The sequence below is a fragment of the Heterodontus francisci genome, chromosome 3, assembly GCF_036365525.1.
Source record: "Heterodontus francisci isolate sHetFra1 chromosome 3, sHetFra1.hap1, whole genome shotgun sequence".
Taxonomy (NCBI): Eukaryota; Metazoa; Chordata; class Chondrichthyes; order Heterodontiformes; family Heterodontidae; genus Heterodontus; species Heterodontus francisci.
The window spans coordinates 200,774,538-200,802,188 of record NC_090373.1 but is presented as its reverse complement, the minus strand read 5'-3'; the positions used below and the strand labels follow the sequence as shown (position 1 = coordinate 200,802,188).

The window sequence follows — 27,651 nt, the reverse complement described above, 5'->3', positions numbered from 1 at the left end:
ATATTTTATTCACACACTAAATCATCAAGTACAAGCTCTCACTACATGCACAGTATACTACCTGTCAAGGCACGAGGTGATCAGTCTCGCACTTGCAGCTGCTCTCTGAGCCCTTGGCTCAGGGGTATCTTCTCGAGTCTTCTTCTCTAGGGTTCTCTTACCTTCCCCAGTTTCAGTCAGGGGTTAACTCTTGTTTCCAAGATCCTCCCCTCTTACTCATAGGGGTCTGGTATAATGACATAATGATAATTCCTTATTTGGCTCAGTGAGAACTTGCTCAACACTTTACAATTTCCCGTTGTCTACTATAAGTCTAATCATATCTGGTGCCCATGACGACTCCTTTATCAACTACGTGCAAGGACAGTGTCTGGGATCATCAATATGTCTTTTCCATACTGTCTACAATTCCTCGGCCATCTGTGTGCTGTGGCCCCTTTCTACCCAGCCCCCCTATGCTTTAACACACTGTTCATTGTTGTGTGACTAGCCCCTTTGTTTCAACTAAGTTCTTATGTGTTTTTACTATATGTGTTTTACTCGGTCTACAGTGGTGGTGTTCCCTTGCGTCTGCTGCCCTTGTCCTTCTAGGTGGTAGAGATGTGGGTTTAGAAGGTGCTGTGGAAGGAGTCTTGATGAGTTGCTGCAGTGCATCTTGCATATGCCACTGTGCATCGGTGGTGGAGGGAGTGAATGTTGAAGGTGATGGATGGGGTGCCAATCAAGTGGGCTGCTTTGCCCTGGATGATGTCGAGCTTCTTGAGTGTTATTGGAGACTATTCCATCACAATCCTGACTTGTGCTTGTAGATGGTAGACAGACATTGGAGAGACACAAAGTGAGTCACTTGGCACAGAATTCCCAGCCTCTGACCTGCCTTGTAGCCACAGCATTTATGTGGCTGGTCAAGTTCAGTTTCTGGTCAATGGTGACCCCCAGGATGTTGACATGCAAGTAGTCCTGTGTTGTAGCTTCACCAGGCTGATACCTCATTTTTAGGTATGCATGGTGCTGCTCCTGGAATGCTCGTCAACACTCTTTGTTGAAACAGGGTTGGTCCCCCGGCTTGATAGTATTGGTAGAGTGGGGGATATGCTGGACTATGAGGTTACAGATTGTGCTTGAGTACAATTCTGCTGCTGCTGATGGCCCATAGCGTCTCATGGATGCCCTGTTTTGAGTTGCTATATCTGTTTGAAATCTATCCCATTTAGCACGGTGGTAGTGCCACACAACACGATCCTGGGTACCCTCAGTGTGAAGACGGGACTTCGTCTCCACAAGGACTGTGCGGTGGTCACTCATACCAATACTGACATGGACAGATGCACCTGCAACAGGTAGATTGGTGAGGACGAGGTCAATAGGTTTTTCCCTCTTGTTGGTTCCCCCACCACCTGCCGCAGACCCAGTCTAGCAGCTATGTCCTTTAGGACTCAGCCAGCTCGATCAGTAGTGGTGCTACCGAGCCACTCTTGGTGATGGACGTTGAAATCCCCCACCCAGAGTACATTTTGTGCCATTCAAAACAATCAATCATCCCCAAGTTGGAGGAACATTTCAGTCCCAAGCCACTAGAGATAGCGGAAAGCTACAAATTTGGACCAGAAATCAGAAAAGTAGTGAAATGGTTGGTGAGTACACTGTGGCACAGAAGAATTTATCAGTACATTGCAACTTAGGCAAATTTTTATTTGTGAATTATGAGACATATTTGGATTGGTGGATGAAAGAATCCAATCGCAATTACTAAACACACAAAATGTTACATTTGAGCTAGCATGTAAGATTGCTGTTTCTATAGAGATGGCATCAAGGAATGCTTGGGAATTTTGCCCTATGCCAGTGACGAATACAGCTTCTGTCCACTGTCAGAATGCTAACGCCAAGCCTAAAGTGGAGAGACCTTGTCAGAAGAGTACTGGTGATAGCAGTTCAGTGTCTTGTTATCACTGTAAAGGCAATCACACAGCACAGGCACATCGATACAGAAATGCCAAATGCTTTAATTGCCAAAAGAAAGGTTATATTGCAATTGTTTGCCAAGTGAAAACTAAAGCAGGAACTCATTCTCGTGGTAATGGAAAATAATAATGTTATAAGGGTAGTATTCACAATTTTGAAGTGAATCTAGAATGCCTAAGTGGAGAGAAGCTCGGCTGTACAGCATTTATGCCACTCGTAATCACTCAAATGACAGACTTTTGTACAAAGGTGTTGGTAAATCAAAAGTACATCAACATGCACATTAATATGGCTGCAGTTTGCTCGATTATGAGTAGAGATACATATGAGAGCAAATTCAGTGATGTACTTCTAACTGACAGCACAGTTTAGTAGAAAACCTACTCTGGTTAGCTGTTCAAAATGTGTGGACAAATGAAGTCCAATATAAGGGCAAGTCCTTCAAGTTACCCATTGTTGTAGTGAAATATGTCAACAAACCAAAATTAATGGGCAAAGGTAAAATACTTCAGATGCTGGAAATCTGAAACAAAAACAGAAAATTCTGGAAATACTCAGCAGGTCAGGCAGCATATATGGAGAGAAAAACAAAGTTAACGTTTCAGGTCTGTGGTCACTATCTGCCAAAACTGTAGAAATAAGCCACATAAAACTCCTTTGCAATCATGGTCATTGTCACCCTGACCATTTAAAAATGTCCATCCAGCTCACATGATCCCAGCAAGGGATGAACCAAAACATGAGCTCAATCGGCTTGTTCATGAGCACATGTCAGAGTTGGAATTAGTTCAGTTTAAGAAAGGAACAAGATCTTCTCTAAGTTCTGAACCTAAACCAAGCAGTCCAAATCTGATTCTACACCAAAACCTGTAAGGAGATCAGAAAGTCTTCATAAACCAGTTATCAAACTTGATTTGTAAATATAGTTCTTTGTAGACAAAAATTCTTTTGAAAGGGGAAGCAGTGTAATGTATTTGTATAATATGCTATGTGATGTAAAATAAGTGATGATATATTATATATTTGTATTGGTCTTCACAGTAGAGGATGAGGATAAAGTACAAGAGCCAAAAGGAAAAGAAAAAAAAAATCATGTGGAGCAATTTACTGGATTTAATAATAGTTAATAAATGGTAATGGAGAAAATAATGTGATTAAAGATAGATACGTTTCCAGGCCCTGATGGTTTCCATTCCTCTATCATAAAAGTAGAACATGAGGACCTTGTAGACACTGTAGTCATAATTTTCTAGAAGTCTCTCAATACGGGAATTATCCCCTTAGATTGGAAAATTGCCAATGTCACTCCACTGTTTAAAATGGGTAAGAGAATTAAACAGGAAATTATAGGCCTATTAGTCTAACATCTGTTATGGGGAAGTTACTAGCATCTGTTATTAGGGACAGAGTTACTGAATACTTAAACAAACATGAACCAATTAGAGAAAACCAGCATGAATATAAGGGCTAAGTTGTGTCTAACGAACCGATTTGAATTTTTTGTGGAGGTAACTAACATGGCATATGAATGTTATTTATATGGACTTCAAATGCATTCTATAAGGTTTCACATAAAAGACTGCTAACAAAAATGGGAGCACATGGAATTGGAGGCAACGTATTGGCATGGGCAGGGAATTGGATAGGAGGTAGAAGACAGAGAGTAGGAATAATGGGTATGTACTCTACTTGGTACCCCCCAGGGATCTGTACTGAGACCTCAACTTGTCACTATATTTCTAAATTACTCAGATAAAGTAATAGAGAGTTATACATTCCAAGTTTGCTTATGGCACCAAGATAGGTGGCACAGGACATCATGAACATGGGAGCAGAAAGTTGCAAAAGAACATTGATTAACTGAGTGGAGAAAAATGATAGGGTTCAATGTGGGAAAATGTGAGGTCATCCACTTTGGAACGAAGAAATATAATTCAAAGTATTTTCTAAATAGCAGGAAGCTAGGAACTGTGGAGGAGCAGAGAAAGTTAGGGCCCAAGTTCAGAAATCATTAAAAGCCACTGAGCAGGTACAAAAAGTAATTTAAAAGGCTGCTGGAATGTTGGATACTTTTGGAAGCAGTAACATCAAAGAGGAATATCAAGACTAGCTTACTGCAGAGGGAATACTAACTGGTGGTTTGCACTAACTTTTGTATTCAAGTGGTTATGATTTTGTTGAAAATATTTCCCAGCAAAAACAGATATAAATGATAGGCAATTAAGAATATGGACAGCAAGTAATATGTAAGTGTGGTTTAGGATATACAGTATTGCTCACAAATGTTTTATTATTGCTGAAATATGTTACAAATATCACTAAAGTAATAGAAATAATTTCTGATCCTACTTTTCAGATATCGACGAAGAACGCATATAACCCCTAAATCTTACCTTGCCTTTATAAACAGCTACAAATCTGTTTACACAGAGAAACATGTAAACATCAATGACCTAGCAGAGCACATGCAAATGGGTAAGTACATTTCCATGGACACATTTATGGAGCCAGCTTTTGAACGTGTAGCATTGTGCCATCTCAGTTGGAAAGAAAAGTTACCCACCATGATGTGTAAATACTCTAGATTTTGTTCTGGGATGTAAATGACCCTGCCAATTAAATGCATTTAGGTTCCCCAAGAAGGTTTGTTTAACATGTATATGTATTCTTATTTTGTTTTTTTTAATCATTAGCACATAGCTCCACAATTACTGAGAATGCTAATTCTGAACAACTATGGGTGAGCTTCTCTGTTGTTGAGAAGTCTGGGCTGGTTGGTTGAGTGGCACTAGCTTTTTCCTGGATGATATTGAGCTTCTTTAGTGTTGTTGCGGTTGCACCCAAGTAGAGAGTTGTGCCTTGTAGGTGTAGGGAGTCAGAAGGTCACTTGTGTAAAATACTTCTTACTTGCTGTAGGAAACATAGCATTTATTTACCTAGTCTAGTTAAGTGTCTGGTCAATGGTCACCTCTTGGATGTTGATGGTGGGGGATTCAATGATGATAATTCTGTTAAATGTCAGGGAGGCAGTTAAGCTCCCTCTTCTTGGAAAAGGTTAAAAGGAGATTTAATAGAGGTGTTCAAAACTCTGAGGGTTTTTGATAGGGTAGATAGGGAGAAAGTGTTTTCGCTGCAGGAGGGTAATTAATGAGGCAAAGAAATCCATGGGGAAATTAGGAGAAATTGTTTTACACAGTGAATTGCTATGACCTAAAATGCACTGCCTGAAAAATTAGCAGAGGCAAATTCAATCCTAACTCTCAAAAAGGAAAAATAATAAATTTGCAGGGCGAAAGGGAAAAGCAGGGGAGTAGGACTAATTGGATATCTCTTTTAAAGAGCCAGCACAGACACAATGGGCCAAATGGCCATCTTTTTTGATGCATAATTCTATGAGACGGTCAGTACTTGGCAGTTTAGCGATGTGAATGCCTAAGTCTGGTTTTTCTGTATGTGAGCATCATTTTGTGAGGAATTGTGAACGGGACCGAACACTGTACAATCATCACGGAGCAACCCCATTTCTGATCTTATGATGAAGAGAAGGCCAGTGATGAAGCAGCTAAAGATGTTTGGGCCTAGAGCATTGAGGGTAGTGCCCTGCCTCTGGACTAGTGACCCAGAAACCCAGGGTAGGGCTCTGGGGACATGGGTTTGAATCCCACCACAGCAGATGGTGGAATTTGAATTCAGTTTATAATTCTGGAATTTTAAAAAAAGCTAGAAACCATTGTTGATTGTCGTAAAAACCCATTTGGTTCACTAATGTTCTTTAGAGAAGGAAATCTGCTGTCCTTACCTGGTCTGGCCTACATGTGACACCAGACCCACAGCGATGTGGTTGACTCTTAAATGGCCTCTGAAATAGCCTAACACGCTAGTCAGTTGTATTAAAATTGCTACAAAATCAATAAGGAATGAAACTGGACGGACCACCCAGCATCGACCTAGGCACCGGAAACGACAACGGCAAATCCAGTCCTGTCGACCCTGCAAAGTGCTCCTTACTGACATCTGGGGGCTTGTGCCAAAATTGGGAGAGCTGTCCCGCAGACTAGTCAAGCAGCGGCCTGACATAGTCATACTCACGGAATCATACCTTACAGACAATGTTCCAGACACTGCCAACACCATCCCCGGGTATGCCCTGTCCCAGCGGCAGGACAGACCCAACAGGGGTGGCAGCCACAGTGGTATACAGTCGGGATGGAATTGCCCTGGGAATCCTCAACAACGACTCCAGATCCCATGAAGTCTCATGGCATCAGGTCAAACATGGGCAAGGAAACCTCCTGCTGATTACCACCTACCGCCCTCCCTCAGCTGATGAATCTTTACTCCTCCATGTTGAACACCACTTGGAGGAAGCACTGAGGGTGGCAAGGGCATAGAATGTACTCTGGGTGGGGGACTTCAATATCCATCACCAAGAGTGGCTCGGTAGCACCACTACTGACCGAGCTGGCCGAGTCCTAAAGGACATAGCTGCTGGACTGGGTCTGCGGCAGGTGGTGAGGGAACCAACAAGAGGGAAAACATACTTGACCTTGTCCTCACCAGTCTGCCTGCCGCAGATGCATCTGTCCATGACAGTATTGGTAGGAGTGACCACCACACAGTCCTTGTGGAAACGAAGTCCCGCCTTCACATTGAGGATACCCTGCATCATGTTGTGTGGAACTACCACCGTGCTAAAAGGGATAGATTTCGAACAGATCTAGCAATGCAAAACTGGGCATCCATGAGGCGCTGTGGGCCATCATCAGCAGCAGAATTGTACTCAAACACAATCTGTAACCTCATGGCCCGGCATATCCCCCACTTTACCATTACCATCAAGGCACGGGATCAACCTTGCTTCAATGAAGAGTTCATGTCAGGAGCAGCACCAGGCATCCCTCAAAATGAAGTTACAGCCCAGGAAAACTTGCATGCCAAACAGCGTAAGCAGTATCCGATAGACAGAGTGAAGCGATCCCAGAACCAATGGATCAGATCTAAGCTCTGCAGTCCTGCCACATCCAGTTGTGAATGGTGGTGGACAATTAAACAACTGACAGAAGGAGGAGGCGCCATAAATATCCCCATTCTCAATGATGGGGGAGCCCTACACATCAGTGCAAAAGATAAGGCTGAAGCATTTGCAACAATCTTCAGCCAGAAGTTCCAAATGGATGATCCATCTCGACTTCCTCCTGAAGTCCCCAGCATCACAGATGCCAGTCTTCAGCCAATTCAATTCACTCCACGTGATATCAAGAAACGATTGAAGGCACTGGATACTGTAAAGCCTATAGGCCCCAACAACATTCCAGCAATAGTATTGAAGATTTGTGCTCCAGAACTTGCTGCGCTCCTAGCAAAGCTGTTTCAGTACAGCTACAACACTGGCATCATCAATCATCTCAGCTCCAGGACATCACTGTAGGAGTCCCTCCGGGTAGTGTCCTAGGCCCAACCATCTTCAGCTGCTTCATCAATGACCTTCCTTCCATCATAAGGTCAGAAGTGGGGATGTTCGCTGATGATTGCACAATGTTCAGCACCATTCGCAACTCCTCAGATACTGAAGCAGTCTGTGTAGAAATGCAGCAAGACCTGGACAATATCCAGGCTTGGGCTGATAAGTGGCAAGTAACATTCGTGTCACTCAAGTGCCAGGCAATGACCATCTCCAACAAGGGTGAATCTCACCATCTCCCCTTGACATTCAATGGCATTATGATCGCTAAATCCCCCACTATCAACATCCTGGGGGTTACCATTGACCAGAAACGGAACTGGAGGAGCCATATAAATACAGTGGCTACAAGAGCAGGTCAGAGGCTAGGAATCCTATGGTGAGTAATTCACTTCCTGACTCCCCAAAGCCTGTCCACCATCGACAAGGCACAAGTCAGGAATGTGATGGAATACTCTCCACTTGTCTGGATGGGTGCAGCTACACTCAAGAAGCTCAACTTCATCCAGGACAAAACAGCCCATTTGATTGGTACCCCATCAGGAACATTCACTCCCTCCACCACCGACGCACAGTGGGAGCAGTGTGTAACATCTACAAGATGCACTGCAGCAATGCACCAAGGCTCCTTAGACAGCACCTTCCAAACCCGTGACCGCTACTACCTAGAAGGGCAGCAGTTGCGTGGGAGCACCACCTCCTGCAAGTTCCCCTCCAATCCACACACCATCCTGACTTGGAACTATATCACCGTTCCTTCACTGTCACTGGGTCAAAATCCTGGAACTCCCTTCCTAACAGCACTGTGGGTGTACCTACCTCACATGAACTGCAGCGGTTCAAGAAGGTGGCTCACCACCACCTTCTCAAGGGCAATTAGGGATGGGTTATAAATGCTGTCCTTGCCAGTGATGCCCACATCCCATGAATTAATTTAAAAAAAAACACCTGCAGCGCTGACCTAGGGCTGAGCTGATTGGCTTCCAACAACCACAACCAGCTTGCTTCATGCTAGGTATGACTCCAGGCACTGGACAGTTTTTTTAACCCTGATCCCTGTTGACCTTTAGAAGGACTCCTTGGTTCCACATTCAGTCCAATGCTGCCTTGATGTCAAGAGCAATTACTCTCATCTCACCTTGAGAAATCAGCTCTTTTGAACCAAGGTTGCAATGAGTCTGGAGTTAAGTGATCATGGCAGAACCCAAACTTAGCAGGTTATTGTTGAGTAAGTGATAGCACTATTGATGACTGCTTTCATCACTCTGCTGATGAGTGAGCATCGGCTAATAGAATTATAATTGGCTGGGTTGGATTAGTCCTGCTTTTGTGCACAGGGCATACCTGGGCAATTTTTGTAAAATGTTAAGATGAAAAGTATTTTGTAAGGTGTTTTCTACTAAAATTAATGCTATGGCTAAACCAGTGTTGTAACCATACCTGTAGCTCGTCAGCAATTTTTGTTGGACTATATTGCTCCAGTAATTTTCTTGGGGATTCTCCTGCTTTGATGGAGTTTTTAAAAAACCCAGTTGACATGTGTAAATGGAGTTTTCATCAAATTTCTTTCAAAGCTATGCCGTCAGAGCAGGAGAAGCCATGAGGAAATTCTTAGTAACTTTTTGTGAAGGTGAAACATTGGTGTCTGTTTCTTCAAAGACATTCTAAGCTATAAAGTCAGAATTAAAACATACAGCAGCCACTTCATGCCAGGAGTAATTTTATAATGTGCAATAAAGTCTGCAGAAATCAACTTTCTATGGCCTCATGAAGTTATTCCCATTAATGTACACATGATGGGCTGAATTTAGTGAGCCCATCACGTGTGCGCAGTTCCTGTAAGCCACGTGGGCAGCCAGCCCACCGCGATCATGCAGCAGGCAGCCACTCTGCCGAATGGAGGCACGGGGCCTGGCCAATCCCGGGCGGGGGCAGCATGCGGCATGCTGAATGCAGTGTCAGATGGCTCCAGAACAGGTGCTAACACCTTATTCAAAGGCCTGCCAGCCCTGCTTTGAATTGCTTCCTTGCACTCATTTGCTGTTATTTCTTCACAACTGGGACCCGTGTTGCAGTGACTCTGGACCCCCCACCCCACCTAGGCAGTCCCCACAGGATGGCAGAGGCAAGATACAGGGTGGCCCCTTGGTTTAGCGATGCCTCCCTCGAGATACTCCTCCAGGCTGCAAGGGAAAGGAGATCTCAGAGGAGGTCAGCAGCTGTGGGGTCACCCCCAGACATAGATACAGTGTTGCAACAGGGTCAACGACCTCCTTCATTCTGCCAAGGTGAGTGCTTCACACCTCTATCTTTTTTAATGATTGCAAGTGGCTAGGCAGGAGGAAGTGGGACATTGCGAGGGAAGCTCTACAGTGCGATGGCAGAGGAGGTAGGCATGACCTCATCCTGACAGATGCATGGCTGCATCTCAGCCATATGCCACCTTCTTTCACAACTCACCCCCCTTAACTCCCCTGAGAGTGGACATAAACATGAGCTGTATAGGATACCCCAGTAGGGGATGAGGGGCTGCCACCTGCAGACCTGTTCTGTTAATCTCTCTGCAAAGTATGACTATCTCCCTCTTTCCACTTGCAGGACAAGAGGGCTCATAAAGGAGTGAGACAGCACAGACTGAAAGAGACATCCCAGATCATTAATCTCTCTCCACAGCAGGCAGCTGCTCCATATCAGATGATGAAACTGGAATCTCTGCACAAGAGAGCGATGATTGGCTTCCATTGACATACAATTCGCTTCTGGAGACCAACATCACGTATGGCTAGCATGATGAGATCAGCACAGCCTAACCCACATGCAGGTTGACGTCTGCAGGAGACTTAACCAGAAGTGGGACAGCCATCAACCTCTAAGGAGGAGGAGCACTCAGAGGATGCACCGTCCCATGACTCTCCTGCACCTCCTGCCAGCTTTCACCTCAGTGGGTTTCCACATAGCTGTAGAATCGAGGTCACAAACTGGTGATAGCACCATGCATGGGCCCGAGCAGCTGGCTGAGGCTGAGACAGCCGAGGCCTCTGACAGTCAGAGGACTGTGGGTGGCCAGGGCTGATGATGAACCTCTGGTGTCGACAGCACAGGGCATGCTGGAGTTGCAGAGAAAAGTCAGGCAACATATTGCGGAGATGCCAGAGGCAGTGCGCAGCCATGACAGGACAATGGAAGAGTCCATCCATGCCATGCATGCTGCCATGTCTCAGGCATATGAGTGCATGGCTTCCTGCATCGAGCGTTGGCAACACTCATGGAGAGCCAGATCCCACAAATGTACAGAGACCTGCACACGTTGCCTTGACCAAGAGTTCTATGCAGCAGTGGCAAGGCGAAAGAAGGATGTGGCCCTGGAATCTTCTCCAGCTCCTCATCCTTCTCTGGTGTGCAGGAAGGTTTTTTTATTCGTTTGGAGGATGAGGGCATCGCTGGCTCGCCCAGCATTTATTGCCCATCCCCTAATTGCCCTTGAGAAGACAGTGCTGAGCTGCTTTCTTGAACCGCTGCAGTCCTTGGATGTAGGTACACCAACAGTGCTGTTAGGGAGGGAGTTCCAGAATTTTGACCCAACGACATTGAAGGAACGGCGATATATTTCTAAGTCAGGATAGTGTGTGGCTTGGAGGGGAACTTGCAGATGCTGCCCTTATCCTATTAGCTGTTGGAGGTCACGGGTTTGGAAGAAGCCATACTGAGTTGCTGCATTGCATCTTGTATATAGTACACACTGCTGCCACTGTGCATCAGTGGTGTAGGGAGTGAATGTTGAAGGTGGTGGATGGGGTACCAATCCAGTGGGCTGCTTTGTCCTGAATGGTGCTGAGCTTCTTGGGTGTTATTGGAGCTGCACCTATCCAGGCAAGTGGAGTGTATTCCATCACACTCCTGACTTGTGCCTTGTCGATGGTGAAAGGCTTTGGGGAGTCAGGAGGTGAGTTACTCGCCACAGAATTCCCAGCGTCTGACCTGCTCTTGTTGCCACAGCATTTATGTAGCTGGTCCAGTTCAGTTCTGGTCAATGGTGATCCCCAGGATGTTGACAGTGGGGGATTCAGTGTTGGTAATGTTATTGAACATCAAGGGGAGATGGTTAGATCCTCTCTTGTTTGAGATGGTCATTGCCTGGCACTTGTGTGGCGTGAATGTTACTTGCCACTTATCACTTATTCATTTACAAACTGTGGTTCATTGTCTGACACAACCTTGTCAGGAATATCATCCATTGCAAAGATCTTCTGTGAAGCTCTAGGAACAGATTGTTGTTGAGTACAATCTTTTCATTTCAATCTATCTTGAAAATTACTCAATCACTATCATGTATGATTTTCCATTGTACAGAAATAAATATATTCCTAGGCGTTCCCATGCTCTGGTTGGAAATTGTGTAGTTATCAGAGATTCCCTCTGGTCTGGTCTTGCACTGCGTATACCTGGCAATTCAAGATCATATTTTCTATGTCTTTGGATATTCCTGGCCACCAAACAGATGATTGAGCTCATGCTCTGCATTTTGTGATTCCCATGTGGTCTTGAACTATTCTTGCCAAGATACCTGATTGAAGAGACATCGGAATGACCAGTCTGTCATAAGACACCAGCAAATTGTCTTAAGATTGTAAAGTGTCTCCTGAATTCAAAGAAAATTTTTATTACCTTCCTACTAGGGCATTCCTGTGGTCAGCCTTGTGTTTCGTACTGGCATTCCTCATCCGTTTTTGAGAGTGACAAATTTCTTGATGTTTCTGTGTACTTGCCGGCCATTGTGACACAGTATACTGCAAATATGACTCTATCTCTGCACCAAAGTTAACATTCTGTTGTGGAGGATGGTCAACAGTTGCTCTTGATAACACATCAGTGGAAGTTTGCAATTTTTCCTGAACATATGCCGTCTCATAGATATATCTCATCAACTTCAATCGGAATCTCTGAATTCTCGGAGGCTTCCTTGTAATTTCCTTCTCAGGAAATCAAAGTGTTTGTGGTCTGTCTCAATAACCACTTTCAGGCCAGTGATGTAATCAGAAAACTCCTCGCAAGCCCACGTGACTGACTGCAAGTGCTTCTTTTTCAGTGACAGCATACCTTGTCTCTGTCTTGGACAAAGCTTGAGATTGTCATGCTAGGCCTCCAACTGCCAAGAATGAGGCATATTAATTTTGTCATGAACATTGATTTTAAACTGTTACTGGAATGAAAAAAGTACTTGTTAAATAGATCAGCCGTGGCTGGAAAAGACATTAGCATATTAACAGATGGTGCTTGGAAGGACAAAGGACCATTCCCTGACACATTCAACACACAATGGACCTTGATCACCAGGTATTATGTGTAAGAGAAGCATTCCAGAGACTGCTAAGGTGATATAATCCAAGATGTGGTCAGACCAATTATTCACATGACTAACCTGCTTGGCAACCTGGGTTTTTTCTGAATTGTACAAACAGTTTGAACTGAGAGTGTCTGTTTGCTCCTGGACTGAGAAGATCTCTCCTGTCTGCTCCCATCTCTTTTTCCCAAGCCTCTGAATCTACTGAAGACACATGAACCCCAAGAGAGAAAAGTCTCCTGCAGCGAACAAGGTTTAAGAAGAATACTGGACCCCAACAAAAAGCAAGATCTACCGACAATCAAGAACTCTACAGTGAGCTCAAAGAACCGTAACAAAAAATCTTCAGATATTGCCTCAAACTTTTCCACTTTATTTTTCTTCTGCTCTTTTCTGCCTCTATTTGCACGTGTGTATCATGTATGCATGCTAGCTTGGGCACGTTGCGTATCAGTAGGCATCAAACGAATTAGAGTTTAAGTTCAAGTTTAATAAATTTCAACTTTTCTTCTTTAAACCTAAGAAAACCTGTTTGTGCTGGTTTCTTTGCCTTATAATTGAAAAGCGGTGAACAAGGATTCTAGATGTGTAGATGAGAGTAAAGCAGTTGATAAACAAAGAACAAAGAACAAAGAACAAAGAAAATTACAGCACAGGAACAGGCCCTTCGGCCCTCCAAGCCTGCGCCGATCCAGATCCTCTACCTAAGTATGTCGCCTATTTTCTAAGGGTCTGTATCTCTCTGCTTCCTGCCCATTCATGTATCTGTCTAGATACATCTTAAAAGATGCTATCTTGTTCACATCTACCACCTCCGCTGGCAACGCATTCCAGGCACCCACCACCCTCTGCGTAAAGAACTTTCCACGCATATCCCCCCTAAACTTTTCCCCTCTCACTTTGAACTCGTGACCCCTAGTATTTGAATCCCCCACTCTGGGAAAAAGCTTCTTGCTATCCACCCTGTCTATACCTCTCATGATTTTGTACACCTCAATCAGGTCCCCCCTCAACCTCCGCCTTTCTAATGAAAATAATCCTAATCTACTCAACCTCTCTTCACAGCTAGCACCCTCCATACCAGGCAACATCCTGGTGAATCTCCTCTGCACCCTCTCCAAAGCATCCACATCCTTTTGGTAATGTGGCGACCAGAACTGCACGCAGTATTCCAAATGTGGCTGAACCAAAGTCCTAAACAACTGTAACCTGCCAACTCTTGTCCTCAATACCCCGTCCGATGAAGGAAAGCATGCCGTATGCCTTCTTGACCACTCTATTTACCTGCGTTGCCACCTTCAGGGAACAATGGACCTGAACACCCTAATCTCTCTACATCAATTTTCCCCAGGACTTTACCATTTACTGTATAGTTCACCCTTGAATTGGATCTTCCAAAATGCATCACCTCGCATTTACCCTGATTGAACTCCATCTGCCATTTCTCTGCCCAACTCTCCAATCTATCTATATTCTGCTGTATTCTCTGACAGTCCCCTTCACTATCTGCTACTCCACCAATCTTAGTGTCGTCTGCAAACTTGCTAATCAGACCATCGATACTTTCCTCCAAATCATTTATGTATATCACAAACAACAGTGGTCCCAGCACGGATCCCTGTGGAACACCACTGGTCACACGTCTCCATTTTGAGAAACTCCCTTCCACTGCTACTCTCTGTCTCCTGTTGCCCAGCGAGTTCTTTATCCATCTAGCTAGTACACCCTGGATCCCATGCGACTTCACTTTCTCCATCAGCCTACCATGGGGAACCTTATCAAACGCCTTACTGAAGTCCATGTATATGACATCGACAGCCCTTCCCTCATCAATCAACTTTGTCACTTCCTCAAAGAATTCTATTAAGTTGGTAAGACATGACCTTCCCTGCTCAAAACTATGTTGCCTTTCACTGATAAGCCCATTTTCTTCCAAATGGGAATAGATCCTATCCCTCAGTATCTTCTCCAGCAGCTTCCCACTGACGCAGGCTCACCGGTCTATAATTACCTGGATTATCCCTGCTACCCTTCTTAAACAAGGGTACAACATTAGCAATTCTCCAGTCCTCCGGGACCTCACCCGTGTTTAAGGATGCTGCAAAGATATCGGTTAAGGCCCCCAGCTATTTCCTCTCTCGCTTCCCTCAGTAACCTGGGATAGATCCCATCCGGACCTGGGGACTTGTCCACCTTAATGCCTTTTAGAATACCCAACACTTCCTCCCTCCTTATGCCGACTTGACCTAGAGTAATCAAACATCTGTCCCTAACCTCAACATCCGTCATGTCCCTCTCCCCGGTGAATACCGATGCAAAGTACTCGTTTAGAATCTCACCCATTTTCTCTGACTCCACGCATAACTTTCCTCCTTTGTCCTTGAGTGGGCCAATCCTTTCTCTAGTTACCCTCTTGCTCCTTATATATGAATAAAAGGCTTTGGGATTTTCCTTAACCCTGTTTGCTAAAGATATTTCATGACCCCTTTTAGCCCTCTTAATTCCTCGTTTCAGATTGGTCCTACATTCCCGATATTCTTCCAAAGCTTCGTCTTTCTTCAGCTGCCGAGACCTTATGTATGCTTCCTTTTTCCTCTTAGCTAGTCTCACAATTTCACCTGTCATCTATGGTTCCCTAATCTTGCCATTTCTATCCCTCATTTTCACAGGAACATGTCTCTCCTGCACACTAATCAACCTCTCTTTAAAAGCCTCCCACATATCAAATGTGGATTTACCTTCAAACAGCCGCTCCCAATCTACATTCCCCAGCTCCTGCCGAATTTTGGTATAGTTGGCCTTCCCCCAATTTAGCACTCTTCCTTGAGGATCACTCTCGTCTTTGACCATGAGTATTCTAAAACTTACGGAATTGTGATCACTATTCCCAAAGTAGTCCCCTACTGAAACTTCAACCACCTGGCCGGGCTCATTCCCCAACACCAGGTCCAGTATGGCCCCTTCCCGAGTTGGACTATTTACACACTGCTCTTGAAAACCCTCCTGGATGCTCCTTACAAATTCTGCTCCATCTAGACCTCTAACACTAAGTGAATCCCAGTCAATGTTGGGAAAATTAAAATCTCCTATCACCACCACCCTGTTGCTCCTACATCTTTCCATAATCTGTTTACATATTTGTACCTCTATCTCACGCTCGGTGTTGGGAGGCCTGTAGTACAGCCCCAACATTGTTACCGCACCCTTCCTATTTCTGAGTTCTGCCCATATTGCCTCACAGCTCGAGTCCTCCATAGTGCCTTCCTTCAGCACAGCTGTGATATCCTCTTTGACCAGTAATGCAACTCCTCCACCCCTTTTACCTCCCTCTCTATCCCGCCTGAAGCATCGATATCCTGGGATATTTAGAATTATAATTAGAACATTACAGCGCAGTACAGGCCCTTCAGCCCTCGATGTTGCGCCGACCTGTGAAACCATCTGACCTACACTATTCCATTTTCATCCATATGTCTATCCAATGACCACTTAAATGCCCTTAAAGTTGGCGAGTCTACTACTGTTCCACGCCCCTACTACTCTCTGAGTAAAGAAACTACCTCTGACATCTGTCCTATATCTATCACCCCTCAACTTAAAGCTATGTCCCCTCGAGTTTGCCACCACCCTCTGTCTTCTTTCAGCTAGCCAATTTCTGATCCAAATCTCTAAATCACCTTCAACCCATATACTTCCGTATTTTCTGCAATAGCCTACCATGGGGAACCTCATCAAACGCCTTACTGAAATCCATATACACCACATCCACTGCTTTACCCTCATCCATCTGTTTGGTCACCTTCTCGAAAAACTCAATAAGGTTTGTGAGGCACGACCTACCCGTCACAAAACCGTGCTGACAATCACTAATGAACTTATTCTTTTCAAGCTGATTATAAATCCTGTCTCTTATAACCTTTTCCAACATTTTACCCACAACCGAAGTAAGGCTCACAGGTCTATAATTACCAGGGCTGTCTCTACTCCCCTTCTTGAACAAGGGGACAACATTTGCTATCCTCCAGTCTTCCGGCACTATTCCTGTCGACAATGACGACAAAAAGATCAAGGACAAAGGCTCTGCAATCTCCTCCCTGGCTTCCCAGAGAATCCTAGGATAAATCCCATCTGGCCCAGGGGACTTATCTATTTTCACACTTTCCAAAATTGCTAACACCTCCTCCTTGTGAACCTCAATCCCATCTAGCCTAGTAGCCTGAATCTCAGTATTCTCCTCGACAACATTTTCTTTCTCTACTGTAAATACTGACGCAAAATATTCATTTAACACTTCACCTACATCCTCTGATTCCACACACAACTTCCCACTACTATCCTTGATTGGCCCTAATCTAACTCGAGTCATTCTTTTATTCCTGATATACCTATAGAAAGCCTTAGGGTTTTCCCTGATCCTATCCGCCAATGACTTCTCGTGTCCTCTCCTTGCTCGTCTTAGCTCTCCCTTTAGATCCTTCCTGGCTAGCTTGTAACTCTCAAGCGCCCTAACTGAGCCTTCACGTCTCATCCTAACATAAGCCGCCTTCTTCCTCTTGACAAGCGCTTCAACTTCTTTAGTAAACCACAGCTCCCTCGCTCGACAACTTCCTCCCTGCCTCACAGGTACATACTTATCAAGGACACGCAGTAGCTGCTCCTTGAATAAGTTCCACATTTCGATTGTTCCCATCCCCTGCACTTTCCTTCCCCATCCTACGCATCATAAATCTTGCCTAATCGCATCATAATTTCCTTTCCCCCAGCTATAATTTTTGCCCTGCGGTATATACCTGTCCCTGCTCATCGCTAAGGTAAACCTATACGAATTGTGATCACTATCACCAAAGTGCTCACCTAAATCTAAATCTAACACCTGGCCGGGTTCATTACCCAGTACCAAATCCAATGTGGCATCGCCCCTGGTTGGCCTGTCTACATACTGTGTCAGAAAACCCTCCTGCACACACTGGACAAAAACTGACCCATCTAAAGTACTCGAACTATAGTATTTCCAGTCGATATTTGGAAAGTTAAAGTCCCCCATAACAACTACCCTGTTACTCTCGCCCCTGTCGAGAATCATCTTCGCTATCCTTTCCTCTACATCTCTGGAACTATTTGGAGGTCTATAAAAGACTCCCAACAGGGTGACCTCACCTCTCCTGTTTCTAATTTTTTTTAGTTGCCAATCATGCCCTTCCCTTAACCAAGTCTCAGTAATAGCAATAACAGCAATAACTCCCAGGTACTAATTAAAGCCCTAAGTTCATCTGCCTTACCTACTACACTTCTTGCATTAAAACAAATGCACCTCAGACCACCAGTCCCTTTGCTTTCATCATCTGCTCCCTGCCTACTCTTTCCCTTTGTCACGAGGACTTCATTTTCTAGTTCCTTACAGGCTTTAGTTACTACCTCCTTACTGTCCACTGACCTCCTCATTTGGTTCCCATCCTCCTGCCACATTAGTTTAAACCCTCCCCAACAGCGTTAGCAAAAGCACCCCCAAGGACATTGGTTCCAGTCCGGCCCAGGTGTAGACTGTCCAATTTGTAATAGTCCCACCTCCCCCAGAACCGGTCCCAATGTCCCAAAAATCTGAACCCCTCCCTCCTGCACCATCTCTCAAGCCACGCATTCATCCTGACTATTCTTTCATTTCTACTCTGACTATCACGTGGCACTGGTAGCAATCCTGAGATTACTACCTCTGAGGTCCTACTTTTTAACTTGGCTCCTAACTCCCTAAATTCTGCTTGTAAGACCTCATCCCGTTTTTTATCTATATCATTGGTGCCTATGTGCACAACAACAACTGGCTGTTCACCCTCCCCCTTCAGAATGTTCTGCAGCCGATCTGAGACATCCCTGACCCGTGCACCTGGGAGGCAACATACCATTCAGGAGTCTCGTTTTCGACCACAGAACCGCCTATCTACTCCCCTTACAATCGAATCCCCTATGACTATAGCCCTTCCACTCTTTTTGCCGCCCTTCTGAACAGCAGAGCCAGCCACGGTGCCATGAACCTGGCTACTGCTGCCTTCCCCTGGTGAGCCATCTCCCTCAACAGTATCCAAAACGGTATACCTGTTGTGGAGGGAGATGACCGCAGGGGACACCTGCGCTGCCTTCCTGCTCTTTCTCTGCCTTTTGGTCACCCATTCCCTTTCTCCCTCAGCAATCTGCGGTGTGACCAATTCGCTAAACGTGCTATCCACGACCTCCTCAGCATCGTGGATGCTCCAAAGTGAGTCCATCCGCAGCTCCAGAGCCATCATGCGGTCTACCAAGAGCTGCAGCTAGACACACTTCCTGCACGTGAAGGAGTCAGGGACATCAGCTGCGTCCCTGAGCTCCCACATTGAGCAAGAGGAGCATAACACGGGTCTGAGATCTCCTGCCATTTTTAATCTTAAGCTTAACAGTCTGAAACTTAGAAAAAATGAAAAAGGAACGAAAAGTTTTTACCAATCACACGATAAAAAGAAAGTAGAAAAAGCCTTACCTTATCTACACACCACCGAGTCCTTTTTTTTTGGTTAGAGGAGGAGGGCGGGTGGGAGACACGACCCGTGTAGTTTCTCGGGTTCAGAAAAGGCCCAAATATATAGGGTTTTACTTACCCAGCAGCCCCTTGGTCCGCCAAAAACAAAAGGGAATTAAATTTAAGCTGAAACTGACCTTCCCAGCTGCTCACTCGCTCGCACTCTCTGCTCCCGAATAAGCTGCTGCAATGAAAGGTAAGTTATTTTAAACGGCCCAAATATATAGGGTTTTACTTACCCAGCAGCTCCTTGGTCCACCGAAAACAAAAGGGAATTAAATTTAAGCTGCAAACTGACTTTTCCAGCTGCTCACTCGCTCGCACTCTCTGCTCCCGAATAAGCTGCTGCAATGAAAGGTAAGTTATTTTAAACGGCCCAAATAGATAGGGTTTTACTTACCCAGCAGCCCCTTGGTCCGCCGAAAACAAAAGGGAATTAAGTTTAAGCTGAAACTGACCTTCCCAGCTGCTCACTCGCTCATACTCTCTGCTCCAGAATAAGCTGCTGCTTACTGATGTCATCTACATGGACTTCAGTAAGGCTTTTGATAAGGTCCTGCATGGGAGATTGGTTAAGAAAGTAAAAGCCCATGGGATCCAGGGCAATTTGGCAAATTGGATCCAAAATTGACTTTGTGCCAGGAGGCAGAGAGTGATGGTTGAGGGTTGTTTTTGTGAATGGAGGCCTGTGACCAGTTTGGTACCGCAGTAATCGGTGCTGGGACCCTTACTGTTTGTAGTCTACATTAATTGTTTAGACGTGGATATAGGAGGTATGATCAGTAAGTTCGCAGACGACACGAAAATTGTGGTGTCGTAAATAGTGAGGAGGAAAGCCTTAGACTACAGGGCGATATAGATGGGTTGGTAAGATGGGTGGAGGAGTGGCAAATGGAGTTTAATTCTGAGAAGTGTGAGGTGATGCACTTTGGGAGACCTAACGAGGCAATGGAATATACAATGGGTGGTAGAACCCTAGGGAGTACAGAGGGTCAGAGGGACCTTGGAGTGTTTGTCCATAGATCACTGAAGGCAGCAGCACAGGTAGATAAGGTGGTTAGGAAGGCATACAGGATGCTTGCCTTTATCAGCCGCGGCATAGAATATAAGGGTGGGGAGATTATGATGGATCTGTATAAAACGCTATTTAGGCCACAGCTGGAGTACTGTGTGCAATTCTGGTCACCACACTATAGGAAGGATGTGATTGCAATGGGGAGGGTTCAGAGGAGATTCACCAGGATGTTGCCTGGGCTGGAGCATGTCAGTTATGAAGACAGACTAGATAGGCTGGGGTTGCTTTCCTTGGAGTGGAGAACGCTGAGGGGGGACCTGATTGAGGTATACAAAATTATGAGGGGCATTGATAGGATAGATAGGAAGAAAGTTTTTCCCTCAGCGGAGAGGTCAATAACTAGGGGGCATAGATTTAAGGTAAGGGGCAGGAGGTTTAGAGGGGAGTTGAAATGAAATGTTTTCAGCCGGAGAGTGGTTGGAATCTGGAACACACTGCCTGAAATAGTGGTAGAGGCAGGAACACTCACGACATTCAAGAAGTATTTAGATGAGCACTTGAAATGCCATAGCATCCAGGGCTACGGGCCAAGTGCGGGGAATTGGGATTAGTTAGGACAGGTGCTTGATGGTCGGCGCAGGCGCATTGGGCCGAAGGGCCTGTTTCTGTGCTGTAAAACTCTGTGACTCTATGATTCACCAAGGGGGAGCTAAAAACACGGTGTATTTAAAATTAAACCATAAGACCAGGAGAAGGCTGAGAGGGAACCCTAAACCTCTTTCTCACCTGGTCCATATGCACCAAGATGCATAATAGATCGGTCTTCGACATCCATTCGGCTATTCTTGAAGGAGTATTGCCCCTAAGCCACTGCAATTATAGTTGGTAATGAAGGGGTGTCATGCACTAATATTTCTGGCAAGACTAGCATGTCCTTAATTCTTCAAAATGCCTGTTCCTGATGTGTATTCCATCATCACGCTTGATCTTTTTCAAGAGTTGTCATAATGGTTCCGTTACTTGTGCCAAAGTGCGTAAAAGTTTTGCCAACTGATTCACCATTCCAAAGATCTTTGGAGATGTCGGACTGAAGTTAGGATTGGGAATTCACGAATGGCTCTCATCTTTTGCGGGTCTGCCATTCTGCCCTTATTACTTACAATATGTTCCACGAAACAAATGGATGCTTTTGAGAATTCACATTTATCATTAAATGTCAGCCCTTCTTCTTGAAGACAACTTGAAACCGCTTTTATTCTCTGGTCATGTTTTTTGATTGATTCCCCATGGACCAGGAGGTTGTCTATGTGACATATTTGAGGTTTTGCAGAATGTTGGACATGATCCTTTGGAAAATTTCAGGTGCAGATGTTGTACTGAATGCTAAACGATTGAAGCAAAATCTTCCGAATAGTGTGATAAATGTTGTGAGTAATCTTCACTTCTCATCTAATGGAACCTACCGAAAGCCATTATTTGCATCAAGTTTAGTGAACATTATGCTTTTGGATAACTTTAACAGACTTTCACCCACCGAAGACATAGGATTGACCTTCACCGCGGCCTTGTTAAGCTGCATTAACTCCACACAGACACGAAAAGTACCATTTGGTTTCAGAACTGGAACCATAAGCGAACAGCACTTTAGGGTTTGTGACAGGAGAAATGACTTCCATTCTGGTCAGCTCTTCCAGCTGATTTTGTACTTGGTTCATCAACAGATGTGGTATCTTTCTTGGCATCTTCTCTTAATGTGACACTATACTCGGTCTTCAGTCTTCCTAGACCTGAACATAGCTTTGGAAAGTCTGCTTGAAAGTGACTGTTGGACTCTGGCTATTTGATTTCATCCACCTTTTTGATTAAATGTAGGTCTAAGCATGCTTTTCTGCTCAACAGAAAAAATTCTTGTTTTTTTAGAACCTGTAGAGTTTCCATTATCTTTCTTCCCCTATATTGAAGTGTGGCCTGTAGCTTTCCCTTGACATTCAGTTCAATCTTTCCTGGACCGTGTAACTGAGTGTCAGTGGGTTGTAAGCAATGTGTCGACAAGCACAGCTCTTGGTCTGACTGAACTGTGACACTTGTACTTGCGCTTGTGTCCAATTTGAAATGAGTAATATGTCCATTGGCATAAATGTCTGCTGTCCAGAGTGCTTGATTGAGGTCATTAATTTCCTCTCGCAAGTCTCCTGGTTTGTCTTCCAATGGAAGTTGTTCCACTTCATTCATAGCGCTATGTGTGAAGGCTATTTTGCTTGGTATTTCTGGGAGAATCGGTTTTGCTCTGGCACATCTTTCTGAAATGGCCTGTCTTCTTGCAATTAAAGCATTCAGCTTTATTAGCAGGACACTGTTCACATCTGTGGGTCTTTCTGGCTCCACAGCACTAGCAGGGTTTCACAGCATCTTGCACCTTCCCTCCTGAGTATACCTTCTTACCTGTAAAGTGTTTTTCCATCCTGGACTTCAGGAACTGTACCTTCATCGGATTTTTTTCTGATTCAAGGCTTCTCTTCAGCCTCCATGATGGCTCTATTTTGTCTTCTGGCCTCTGCCTGTTGCACCATCCGAAGTGCTTTCTCCAGAGTGAGGTCCTCTTTTGACTGTAAGAAATCTGATAAAGACTCGTCAGCTATTCCCACCACTATTTGGTTCCTGATCAACTCAGACTTCAGTTCTACATAGTCACATCCCTCAGCCAATCTGTACAAATAATTAATGAAAGCATCCACCGATTCACCCAGCCTCTGGATTCTTTTATTAAACTTTGCTCTTTCCAGGATATTATTACCTGTTAAAGGCTTGTAACACATCATCAAATTTGCCTGAAGCCTCATTTATAGCTTGCCTTACGATTATGTCATCCACAGTTACACCCATGGAGTATAGAAGAGTATTACCTTGATCAGCCTCAGATTTGGTGTGTAGCTGAGAAGCTATTCTAAATCTTAGAAATTTTTCTCCACAACGACCAATTTTGTATCTGATTGGGTTCTGAATTCTGGAAGTTTTCAGGCTTGTGTATTTCAAATCTATTTTTCCTAACTCTTTAGGACTTCGCTTTCTTTAAGAAATTTTTCTTTGTTTTTATGGAGGTGTTTCCACTCTGTTGGGAGATTTCCTGCTCATTTCGGGAGTTCCCGTGCTTTTTCTCCATGGCCTGCTCGAGTAATGGCCGCCGACTCCAGACGAACATTGCAAGGAATTGACTTTTTTCCTGTTTCACCTGCTCAGTGTGCCATTAAATAATAAATGCACCGTTTCCAAAAGCTTTCTCACCCGATCCCCGACCATCATTCGGTGCTGTGACTCGCAGCCCGATCGCTGGACCTGGATTCTGCTCATAGACCACCATACTTCTGTGGTGCAGCCTAAATGCCTGTGTGACTGACTCACCAACTGTTTGTGTCTTCCTTCGGCTATGGAGCAGCTCTGGAGCACATCGCAGTTTCCCTTCGAGATCAGCTGATCTTGGTGCCACTGTACAAGGTGAGGTCTTTCAATAATTTCTGGGTGTTTTCACCATGTTGTATATTGTTGTTAGTGTAGTTAAAGCATTGTTTACAAATGTTTTGGAGTCTTTGTAAGGCTAAATAGTAACTCATTTATTTTATACATAACTATTTACACTCATTAAGTATGTCCAGCTAGCACCTCTCATAATGTTTCTAGCTTCTTCCAAACTTAATACCCATGTGACTATTACATCATCATCTCTACAGTGGGAAAGGTTACTTTCACTGTCTCAAACATGAACCCTTTTAGACCCTTATACTAAAGTAAGTGCTGGACAATTTAAATTACATTCCCGTCGCATCGGGGCGGCAGTGCTGCCTTGGTGCTTTTCTGATGCTGACTAAATCTGAACCAACGTCAGAATGCCAGATTTCTAAGTGGATGCTTCTGACATGATTTTCTGTCTCTCCACAGCACTATTCTTACTCCAAGTGGCCAGACTAAATTTAGCCCAATATGTGAATTAATCGTAGTAATTTCTAATTTTCAAGATTGATGTATCAACTATGCACATGCTAACATTGTATTAATGCTTTCTTTTTGCATTCTGCACTAATTCCTGAATCAGTTCAGAAGGACTGAGTGAACCAAATTTCTATGCTATTAAAGTGGAAGGCAGGCTTAAGGTTTTCTCACTGTAATTGTTACGACCAGGTGAGAATGGTGTCTAGGGGTCTTTTACTGTCTTCACCTGGTCTTAACAGGGTTTAATTTTTAAATACTCTGTGTTTTGAGCTCCCCCTTGGTGAATCTTTGTTTCTCACTTTCCAATTATAAGGCAAAGAAATGAACAGAAACAGGCTTTCTTAGGTTTAAAGAAGAAAAATTAAATTTATTAAATCTTAAACTTAAACTCTAATTCGGTTAACGCCTACGGATATACACCGCACCCCACACTAGCGTGCACATGCGATACACGCATGCAAATCGGGACAGAAAAGAGCAGAAGAAAAATAAAGTGGAGAGGTGTGAGGCAGTCTCTGAAGGGGGTTTCTTATTACTGTTTCTGTGTTTCCAGCTCACTGTAGAGGCTTTGATTGTAGACAGCTTACTTTTCGTTGGGGCCCAGTATTCTTCTTAAACCTTGTTCACCTTGGAGACTTTTCTCTCTTTGAGTTCACGTGTCTTCAATGGGTCTTCCGTTCCGTGAGAAAGAGATGGGAGCAGACAGGAGAGAGGTGTTCACAGTCCAGGAGCAAACAGCTTTCTGAGTTTCTTTCTCTCAGCAAGTTCAAAATTCAAAAAAACTCCAACAGTCAGTTAGTCACGTGACTAAAATAAAAACAAGAAATGCCGGAAATACTCAGCAGGTCTGGCAGCATCTGTGGAGAGAGAAGCAGAGTTAATGTTTCGGGTCAGTGACCCTTCTTCGGAAATGACCCGAAACGTTAACTCTGCTTCTCTCTCCACAGATGCTGCCAGACCTGCTGAGTATTTCCAGCATTTCTTGTTTTTATTTCAGATTTCCAGCATCCGCAGTATTTTGCTTTTATTTTAGTCATGTGACTAAACTGGTTTGACCACTTCTTCTGTGCATTGGGGAAGCAAGGATTGGGTCCCTTGTTCCAACACTGTCTGCTAGCATGCAAATATCTTTCCAGCCAGAGGCTTGGCAATTCCTTGTGATAGGCCCTCTTTTCTTCCCAGCTACAATTTTTTAAGTGTTAATGTTCATGTGGCGAAATAATGTGTGCCTCAGTCTCGGCAGGTGGTGGTCTGCATGACAGAAATCAACTGTGATTTCTGATGTGATCACTGTGTGAAGTGTGGAGAAGATTTCTATAACATACCTTCATTTCAGTGAGCAAATAGGAAAAAAGAAAACTTTTGTGAGGTACATCAGCCTTTAACCAGACAAAACACCTTATTGCAGGGCTATCCAAGCTTCTGGAAGCAACCCAATCAGTGGCTCTTCTTGCGAAGGAACTAGCACGGAAAGAAAAGGAACTGGCAGTGGCATCGCGCAATGCTGATAAGGTTTGTGTGCATAATGATTTCGTATATATCATGTATCTTATCTTGTCACATTCTTGCCATGTAGTATTCAGTAAATAAATTGCAGATCATCCAAGTTTGATATTCAAAATCATGACCTGTAGTTTTGTTTGTTCCAAAAAATAACATTAGTTCAAATGAAAATGATTTCTGCAAAATCTGATAATTATGAGAACTTGCACTATATTTTATCTCTGTATGGTATCGAGCCAAAAATGTATGCTACATTTTAAAAATTGATTGCAGTTGATGAATGAAACAAAAACCCCTGCTGGTTACCACCTCTGCCCTCCTTCAGCTGATTGATCAGTACTCCTCCATGTTAAACACCACATGGAAGAAACACTGAGGGTAGCAAAGGCACAGAATGTATCTGGGTGATGGAATTCAATGTCCATCACTAAGAGTGGCTAAATAGTGTAAATCTGAGTTCTTTTTGCCTTCAGTCTGGTTCAGTAAATATACCGAGTCGGATGTGTAGGTAAAATCAATTACTTTATTTGCGCATTTAGCCAGCTGACTTACTCTAATACACCGACACTGACTCCACCCAGAGTCTGTCTGGTCCACTAGAGTAAGTGAAGTTTTTGATACAGGTACTACTGTTTATACATTAAGATTCATGCTACACCCCCTTGTTTAACCAATCAGTGCGGTACAATTTGACTTCACCCACGTGGTGACATGCAGTACATCTGTTACTGAGGTTACAATACACTCCATTCTCAATACATACTTGTTACTAATAAAATATTGTTTTGTACCAGCAAGATAAAACAAAGCGGACAAGCAAGCTAATTAGCAAGAGCATAGGAATCATCAATAACCATTCTGGTCTCACTCCCTACATGGATCATGAGTTCTGTCTCTACCTTGTGACAAGTAATTGCGGAGCATCCTGCTATCTCTATTAGGTTTACATTCCTGAGTGTTTCGTGCAGTCTGCAGCTACAAGTAGTGGCAGCTCACGAAGATAAGAGGGGCCTAGCACTCCTTATCACTCACACAGGGATGGACATCATTTGATTCACAGGAGTCCATTTGTTCCAAACCACAGGGAGTCACACAATCAGGCCATAAAGAACAGATGTCCTTGCAATTACCAGTGTCGGCTAGTCTTTACAGTCTCACACGCTCTGCCTTTACTTTTAACTATTTCATTGTGGCTTCTGCCACTTAAAATCAAAGCTCAGCAAAGCTACTATTCCTAACTTGGCTTTATTTCCCATTAAGCATAGTGCCATGCCTTTCTGCTCACTTCCACATTCCCCCCTTTTATCATTCTATGATAACCTTCTCTCTACTGATCAATTTATATATGATTATATATATTCACTAGGATTATATGGATCTATTCACTAGGATTATGATGGGTTCAAGCTGGAAGGTTACGGGAGGAGGTTGGAAGTGGGGAGGCTTGACCTGAATTCCACGTGCACCATTTTCTCCAATGGTAATGGAAACCATGGAAACTCAAGGATTGCAAGGAGAGTTGGAGGAGGCAAATGCTAGTGGGTGCAATTTAAAGGCAGATATCAGTGAGTTGTTCATTGCCTTGATGTTTCAGCTCACTAGCAACAGAGGGCTGAACCGTTACACTCTGCTTGCTTATTTATTGTTCAGAAAAGCTGCAGCGACATGCGTCTCATACACCCAATTTGTCTGGTACCACGGGAGGAAGAACAAAGAGAGAAAATAAGGAGGGCTCTTTTCCCTTGACTCATGATGGCTGAGCGCCAGCAACAGGCAGAACAGGAAGGTGAGGATGCATCGAATGATAACATCGAGGAACGGCCGTTTCAAAGACG

At 44.1% G+C, this 27,651-nt stretch overlaps 1 protein-coding gene across 1 annotated transcript in view; it reads left to right on the top strand.

The window, feature by feature from the left end:
• Window positions 1-27,651, top strand: part of LOC137367179 (dynein axonemal heavy chain 8-like) — a 2,062,041-nt gene that overhangs the window by 1,584,386 nt on the left and 450,004 nt on the right. The window contains exons 91-92 of the mRNA XM_068028615.1: window positions 4,322-4,440; window positions 25,722-25,825. Coding sequence (XP_067884716.1) covers window positions 4,322-4,440; window positions 25,722-25,825 — 223 coding nt within the window. The remainder of the gene's footprint in view (window positions 1-4,321; window positions 4,441-25,721; window positions 25,826-27,651) is intronic.